The 8,500-nt window shown below is 44.3% G+C and overlaps 1 protein-coding gene across 5 annotated transcripts in view; it reads right to left on the bottom strand.

Moving 5' to 3' along the window:
• Positions 1–286: 286 nt before the first annotated feature.
• Positions 287–8,500, bottom strand: part of LOC141998742 (uncharacterized) — an 18,935-nt gene continuing 10,721 nt past the window's right edge. The window contains exons 1-3 of one of the 5 annotated variants that reach the window (XM_074971742.1): positions 6,808–6,969; positions 5,710–5,835; positions 287–3,604 (exon numbers count right to left, since the gene is read on the bottom strand). In XM_074971742.1, the coding sequence (XP_074827843.1) occupies positions 2,516–3,532 (1,017 nt within the window). In that variant the 5' untranslated portion in view covers positions 3,533–3,604; positions 5,710–5,835; positions 6,808–6,969 and the 3' untranslated portion in view covers positions 287–2,515. Of the gene's footprint in view, positions 3,605–4,481; positions 4,522–5,709; positions 5,836–6,807; positions 6,970–8,500 lie in introns of those variants that run through there. The other 4 variants (XM_074971740.1, XM_074971741.1, XM_074971743.1 and 1 more) reach the window with 4 other exon arrangements.

Genomic DNA, 8,500 nt, shown 5'->3' with positions numbered 1-8,500 from the left:
TAACACATATCATGCATGAGATTTTATTTGAGATGCAGGAAGACCTGCCAGGGCTGCAAATGCATGAGATGGCAGGTTGGGGCAACTTGTCCACTTCAGGCCAAACTCTAGAGACAGAGAGTCATAAAACAGCCCATGTTTGGGACTAACCTGCACAGCTTCTGCAAAGGAAAAATCATGTCTCCCTGATCTAGAGGAATTCTTTGATCATTTATTAACAAAAACTAATATACAAACTGGTTCTCATTTATCTAATTTATTTAGACTTTCAAAAAAACCTTTTGACAAAGTCCCTCAGCAGAGGCTCTTAAGGCAGCCAAGTAGTCACAGGATGAACGAGAAATGTACTGTTATGGATTGGACACTGGCTAAGAGGCAGAAAACAAAAAAGATAAATAATCAGTTTTTCAATATGGTAAGAGGTTAACAGAGGGGTGCCTTCACAGTCCTGTATTAGAACTAGTTAGGGTGACCAGATAGCAAATGTGAAAAATCAGGACAAGGGAGTGGTAATGGGGGAGTGAGGGAGTAAATAGGATCCTACATAAGACAAAGCCCATAATAATCAGGATAGTCCTGATAAAATGAGGACATCTGGTCACAGTTTGACTTTTATATTTGGGGGGCAGCTCCAGTCAGGCCAATGGGGCTGTGCTTGGGGGGGCAAATTCCACACTTGCCCAAGGCTTGCAGTTTTGGGGGCAACACCCTCTCTGCCCCATCCAAACTTTGCCCATGCCTAGGGCCAGTGTTTAATATGAGAACTGAGGTGGCAAAATTTGCATTACTTTGTGTATAAAGAAGGCTAAGTTACTTCAGAGGGGACCTAACAATGTTAGATGAACTAGACAACATGACAGCAGATGGAATTCAGCGCAGGTAAGTGCAACACAATGCACTTTGAGCCAGATCATGCCATCAGTTTAAAATCAGATTTCATTTTCCTGGGAAGTGTTTAAATAGTATGGTGATGGGTTCTATGAAAAAACCTTATGATTGACAGAGGTCAGCTGAGATTTTTCAAAACCATCTAAAGAGATTTGGACACCCAGCTCTGGAAATTGGGGGTAAAATTTTCAAAAGTGCCTAAGGGCTAGATTTTTAAAATTATTTAGGCACCTAAAGGGATTTTCACAATTGCCTACATGCCTAACACCCATTGATTTGAGCAGGTATTTCAATGAGAGTTAGGCACTTAGGCATTTTTGAAAATCCCACTAGACATCTATCTGCATCTCTAAGTACCTAAATACCTTTGAAAATCTGGCCTTAAGTGATATAGCGGAACAACTTTTCTTGACTTTTAGTGGGAATTAGGATCCCAAGTGCTTAAGTCAACTTTGAAAATGAGACTTAAGTGTTGCAATGCTGAGCAGAACAATGCCTAAATACCATTACAAATCACTTAGGAGCTTTTGAAAATTACACCCTGGGCATCCAAACTCCTTAGGCTGCTTTGAAAGTCTCTACCAATATAGATATATATTTAATCTCCCTATTCAAAGAGAGAGTTTTGCTTGGAAATTGCTGGCACCATGTGGCCCATTAAAAGGGACAATATCATCTACTCATACACACAGCTAGGATCTAAATTAAGTGCAACAACTAAGGAAAGAGATGCCGGAGTCATACTAGACATTAGTGAAAACCTCTCCACAATGCGCAATAGTGGATCAAAAATAAAGTATGGATAAACATTTGGATAGAAAATAATACTGAATATTCTAATGCCACTATATAAATTGATGAGACACCCAAATCAGGAATACTGCATTCAGATCTGGTCATCCCATCTCAAAAAGGATATAGTAGAATTAGAGGGGGTTCAGAGACAGGGAACAACAATTGTTAGTGGGCAGGAGAGACTTCTGTATGAGAAGGGGATGAAAAGACTGGAACTATTTAGTCTAGTGAGATGATGAAAAAGAGGGCATGTGATTTAGGTGTATAAACAGCAGAGAGAAAGTACCAGTAAATCGGGTTCCCCATTAGCCCTCTCTCATAGTACAAGAAAAAGGAGATGCCCAGTGAAATAATGAGCACTAATTTAAAACTGACAAGAAATACTATTTACACAATTCATGGCTAGCATGTTGAACTCACCGTCACAAGATGTTATGGAGAACAAGAGTAGGATTCCAAAAAAAGGGAATTAGACACATCTATGGGAATGATAAAAAATATCATCAACAGTTACCATGGCTAAGATAAAGGTTTCTAAGGGATCTTTATATTGAGGATATAAGCCAACCAATTAACAGCCTGGGAACAGATAGCCACTTTCCCCCCAGGGACAGGTTATTGCAAAATTGTCCCTTATGGGAGTTTCACACCTTCCTTTGAGGTATGTGGTTAATAGCAACTTTTGGAAATGGGACTGGAGTAGTTTGACTGCCGGTCTGATGACATGTAGCAGTTCCTACTCTCCAGGTCACACTCTCCAGGGTGCTCACTTTCTCTCTGTGTGTATTTCACCCCAATCCGCCTTCTGGCTCTTTAGTATGCACCCCATTCTTTAGAACGTTTGAGTGGGGTAGGGCCACAATGGCAGGAAGGACACCGAGTTCCTTCCCTTGTGGATTTTCTCATGTCTTTTGTGGTGGGAGCTGTGACTAAAGCTTTTCCCGCAGTAAGTGCATATGTAGGGTTTCTCTCCCGTGTGGATCCGGTGATGCTGGGTCAGGGTAGATTTGTCAGTGAAGCTTTTACCGCAGTCAGAGCATGTGTAGGGCTTCTCTCCCGTGTGGATCCTCTGGTGTCTGATCAGGTTTGAGCTGACATTGAATCTTTTTCCACAGTCGGGACACTCGTAGGGTTTCTCTCCTGTGTGGATCCTCATGTGTTTGACCAGGTCCGAGTTCTGGCTGAAGCTTTGCCAGCATTCAGCGCACGTGTTGGGGATCTCGATGGTTGAGGTTCTCTTCTTTGACGCTTTGGTTTCTTTGACCTTCCCAACAGTAGTGCTTTCCCGGTGGGTGCATTTACCCTGCCTCTTCCCTGGAGGACTCCTCAGATGCCTCTTGTGGTGGGAGCTGCGGCTGAAGCTCTTCCCACAGTCAATGCATTTATAGGGCTTCTCACCCGTGTGGACGCGCTGGTGCTGGGTCAGGGTCGACTTGTCCGTGAAGTTTTTCCCACAGTCAGGGCAGTTATAGGGTTTCTCTCCCGTGTGGGTTCTCTGGTGTCGGATAAGGTTTGAGCTGACACTGAAGCTCTTCCCGCAGTCAATGCATTTATAGGGTTTCTCCCCCGTGTGGATTCGCCGATGGTTAATAAGGTCTGAGCTCTGAAGGAAGCTTTTCCCGCACTCAATGCAGATGTTGGGCCTCTCCCCCATGAATGTTCTCCGGCGGACGATGGTACCTTTGCGTTTCCTCACACCTCGCCCACTGTGAGCAGATTTACTTTCCTCTGGAGTGTTTTGCTGCTGAGCTTCTGATTCGCCTGGACTCCTAGGGGTTTTTTCCTGCTCAGGGCTCTCAGAAACATTGCCTTTGGATCTTGTCAGAGACATCTTGTATGGTTCCTCCATCTCAGACTGTTCTCCTTCTTGTCACTCACAGCTGGGATAGAGAAAGAATCCAGAGATGAGTCATTCCCTGTGCTGTGGGGGAAAGGGAACCTCAGAAGGGGAACAGAAAATCAACACCTGTTGACAGAATATCTTCGAATTTACCACAATAAAAAACCCTCACCTTTCATGAGCCCTAAATTCACGACAACATCATGGACCTAGCAAAGCCACTACACTGTCCCTCTTCCAATATTCTCCTTTGCCATCATGCCTATAAACATCTCAGTAACGATGAGCTATGACCACTCTTTATCACACTGATTACCATTGCATAACTGTTCCTTTGTGCATCCCATCAGTTTGTTGCATTTGCAAATTGTACTTTAGATTGTATAAACTCTTAGGAACAGCAACTGTCTTTGTACAAAGCTCAGCACAACAGAACTGGACTCTAGGCTCTCCCGCAGAACAAATAATAATGCTACAAGGAGTGGGTGCTCAGCACCCCTGAAAATCAGTCCTTCTATTTACAGAGGGGAACACTTTAAGCACTGAAACAAATTACCTAGGGAGGTTGAGGAATCTCCATCACTGGAGGTTTTTAAGAACAGGTTAGACAAATACCTGTCAGGGATGATGGAGATAATACTTAGTCCTGCCTCAGTGCAGGGGACTGGACTAGATGACCTCTCAAGGTCCCTCCCGTCCCACATTTCTACGATTCTATGATTTTCCAGAGGGCCTAACTCCAACTTTCAAAAGCATCTAAGGGACAGATTTTCAAAGGTATTTGGGAGCCTAAAGATGCCAATAGACGCTTTTGAAAAGTTCACTGGATGCATAAACAGGTTAGATGCCTAACTCCCATTGAAAGGCTCCTAAATGCCTACGGTGCTTTTGAAAATTGTATCCTTTCTTTAGGAATTAAAAATAAACTGATATAATAATCACCAAGATGAACCCATACCTTACTGAGTCATCCCCAGAACTCATTACAGTTCCACTTGTCCCTTCTGTCCCCCATTGCTTCTGCCATGGGCCTCATTTGTGTTAGGTCTGAACACTGGACCCAATCCTGCATGCAGTTAAGCTGGCAAAAACATTAACTTATAGGATTGATGTTATTATTCTCATGAGCAATTATTCACACACAAAAATGTTTGCAAGATTGGGCAAATGGGTTGTCTTGGATAATGATAGCCCTGTTGGTAACAGAATAGAATGAATACAGGACCCACTGAGTAAAAAATTAAAAGATGGTAATATAATGCCAATCAACATGGTTTTATGGAAAACAGATCTTGTCAAACAAACCTGATATAATTTTTGAGGAGATTACAAATTGGGTGATAAAGGAAGTCATTATAAAGTCATTGCTGGTAAAGTATGACTCAAAAATTATTAGAGTAGTAAAAATGATAAGGATAGGTCAGTATTGTAGAGCAAATGGGAGCTTTTGGTAAGATGAGCTTATCAGAAATACATTTGTTTTAATACAGTCAAAGGTAAGGTTATACATCTAAGAACAAATGTAGGTCATGCTTACAGAATGAGGGACTGTACCCTGGAAAGGAGTAACTCTGAAAAGGACTTTGGGGTCATGGTGGAACCCAGCTAAACATGAGCTCCCAGTGTGATGCTGTGGCTAAGAGATCCAATATGATCCTTGGACGTATGAGCAGGGGAATATAGAGTAGGGAGGTGGTATACTGTCTGTATAAAACTGGTGAAACCATTAGAGGAATTCTGTATCTGATTCTGGTATCCACACTTTTTTAAAAGGATATTGGGAACCTGGAGAATTCAGAGAAGAATTATTTGAGGCCTGGAAAACCTGACTTCAGAAACTCAATCTATTTAACACATCCAAAAGAAGGTTAAGCAGCAATGTGATCACTGTCTTTAAGTATCTACAAACAAAGACATTTCTGATAGAGTAAGAATCTTTCAGTTAGCAAATAAAGACAGAACAAGATCCAATGGCTAGAAGCTGGAGCTAGACAAACTCAGGGGAAAAGGTGGAAACTTTTAAAACTGAGGATAATTAACCATTGGAACAGCTCATTGGATGGATGTGGTGAATTCTCTATCACTTGGAGTCTTTCAACTAAGATTAGATGTCTCACTCTCCTGCTCTAAGCTTAGCCACAAGTTATTGGGCTTGATGCAGGAAACACTAGATGAAATTCTCTGACCTGTGTGTTGAAAGAGATCAGCCTAGATGATCAAAATGGTCCCTTCCGGCCGTAGAATATATGAATTGGCTGTGGACTATATACATATACTTCTTTCTGCAAAGCGCCCAGGCCACTTTTGTGTGCCTGAAAAGAACAATAATCATCATCATAAAAAGCAGAATCAAAGGAGCAGCTTTGGGGGATACTCCTTGGCATTATCAGGAGCTGGCTTTCCCTCTCTCTGCTCCTTGCCCTGTTCCCAGGAAAATGAATCTGCCCAGGGATGCTGCAGGAAAGGGATCTAGGCAGGTCTGAGAGCTGGGAACCTCCCCACCTCCTGCTGCCTTTGGTAGGCTGTCTCTACTGCCAGAAGAGGGGTTTTGTTTTAGTTTTTTACAAGATAACAAATGACAGCCAATTCTTGGTAAAATGCCAGTGGAGACAGGGTGCAGCCAGATTTTTACCGCATGGGGAGGTCAACACTATACCCCCCCTCTCCACTCCTGGGTTTGTCCTTGAGCAGCTACATCATGGTAAAAATTCAAGTAATTTCTCCACTAAGATTTTACAGCAGGAAAACAAAAGGGTGTTAGCTATCTCCTGCTGTAAAAACATCCCCTTTGTTGGCAGCAAAGACAGCCTCAGACTTTTTATCCTTTCTTTGGTTCTCTGTAAGATTTTCAAGAGCTGGGCCCTCAGCAACTCCCACGATTTTCCATCGGGAGGGGGCATTCTCCATTGTTCTCCATGGGGGGCATTCTCCATTGTTCTCTGCGGGGAGGTGTTGGCAGCTGAGCACTTTTGAAAATCTTGCCCTGCATGGGAGTATTGATCCCTCCCGAAATTTTGTTCTCTCTCTCCTGCCCCCTCTCCACTCCCCTCTACCCGGGAGACTCGGTCCCTGGCCGGCCCGGGCCATTCGCTCTCTTGGTGCTGGCTCGGCTCCTGCAGGCGCTCAGGGGGGCAGAGCCGGGGGGTGGGGGTCAGGGAGGGCAGCAGCTCCGGGACTCGCAGACCCCCGCCCCCCCGGGAGCAGAGCTAGGGCGAGGAGGGGCCGTTGGTGCAGAGTCACTTTCCTGCCCGGCCCCAGCCCTTTCCCCGGGTCTCTCCCCTCACCTGCAGGCTCCGGCTCAGGGGCTGGTGTCGGCAGAGGCCGGGGCTGCCCCAGGGGCTGGTTCCAGCCCCCGGAGAAAGTCCCCCCGTCCGGGCCCCGAGGGGCGCTAGGGAAGGGCTCTCCCCGCACAGACCCCGCTGAGCAGCGGCAGCTGTTCAGCGCGGGCTCCTGGCTCACAATGGAGGCGGCAGCAGCAGAGTCTGACCCAGGAAGTTCAACCCCAGTATCCTTAGCAGACAGACATAGAGCAGCCTCCCCTCCAAGCAACAGCCGGAGCCCTCTTGTGGTAGAATCCGAGGAAAGCTCTTCCCTGTGCTCCCCCAGAGAGGGATCCAGAAAGAATCCTTCTCTGCTTCCTGAACAATGAGAAATCCGTCCAGATCGAATGAATCAGAGATAGAGAGCCCTAGAGCAGTAGCTCTCAGCCTTTCCAGGCGACTGTACCCTTTCAGTAGTCTGATTTGTCTTGCGTACCCCGAGGTTTCAAAATGCGGTAAGGTGACCACCACATTTTGTAAACCAAATCCAGGGACACACAGAGGTGGGAGCACAGCAAAGAAGCCAAGACTGAAAATGTAAGTTGCAGAGCATAGCGAGGCAAATTTATTTAGCAGCTTATATTTTAACAGTTGCACATATACACTACAAATACAAAACAAATATGCATGTAGTCAGTGTGGATGTGATGTCACACTAAAGAAGCGCATTCAAACACTGGTTACAAACAATACAAAAACATTGTTCAACAACATCAGTTTTCTGTACCCACTGTCCAGATGGCCTATTTAAAGAATCTCTTTCTTTGCACCACTGTCAATGTCATTTATTTTTGACAGGCTTATCAATGAATGCTGTGTTATCTCTGTGTTGCAAGAAAACCAGCATGACAACTTGTTGCTTCTGCTAGTGGAATCCACCTAGAGATTAACCTCCAGGTTAAAGTGAAGTTTGTTTTGACAATAACTTGAGAATGGCTTTCACAGTTTCAACCTTGTATCTGGATTTTTCTCCGGTCCACAGGTCATTCATGACACAAAATACCATTTCAACTGAAGCATTCATTACTGCCAGGCAGGCACAGGATCAGTTCTGCCAGTTTTTTTATATTTGCATGTGGTACTGAGGATTCCCTATGATGCTTGATTACTTCACCCCATCTGCCACACACTGTGATCACTGTAGTTGTGTCATTGCATTCACATAGTTTCCCTGTCACAAACTCATTTAACAGAGTCACTTCATCAAACATCAGAGGGGTAGCCATGTTAGTCTGTATCCACAAAAACAACTAGGAGTCCGGTGGCACCTTAAAGCCTAACAGATTTATTTGGGCATAAGCTTTCGTGGGTAAAAAACCCCACTTTTTGATAAATGCATCTGAAGAAGCGGGGTCTTTTACCCATGAAAGCTTATGCCTGAATAAATCTGTTAGTCTTAAAGGTGCCACCAGACTCCTCATTGTTTTCAACAAACAGTTCATCCTTGTTAATTGTCACATTGGGGTATTTCTTCTGCAGTAACTTGACTGCTTTTTCAATCTTGGATCTTAAAGGAGCTTTCTTTAAAAGCAGACACTTCAGATCTCTCAAATCATCTGTATGCTTTTGTCAAGGTTCCTTCCCCACTCTGAACTCTAGGGTACAGATGAGGGGACCTGCATGAAAAACCCCCTAAGCTTATTTTTACCAGCTTAGG

Source organism: Natator depressus, chromosome 14, assembly GCF_965152275.1.
Source record: "Natator depressus isolate rNatDep1 chromosome 14, rNatDep2.hap1, whole genome shotgun sequence".
Taxonomy (NCBI): Eukaryota; Metazoa; Chordata; order Testudines; family Cheloniidae; genus Natator; species Natator depressus.
Note: the sequence above shows the minus strand (reverse complement) of the source record. Positions and strands in the feature narration are given on the sequence as shown.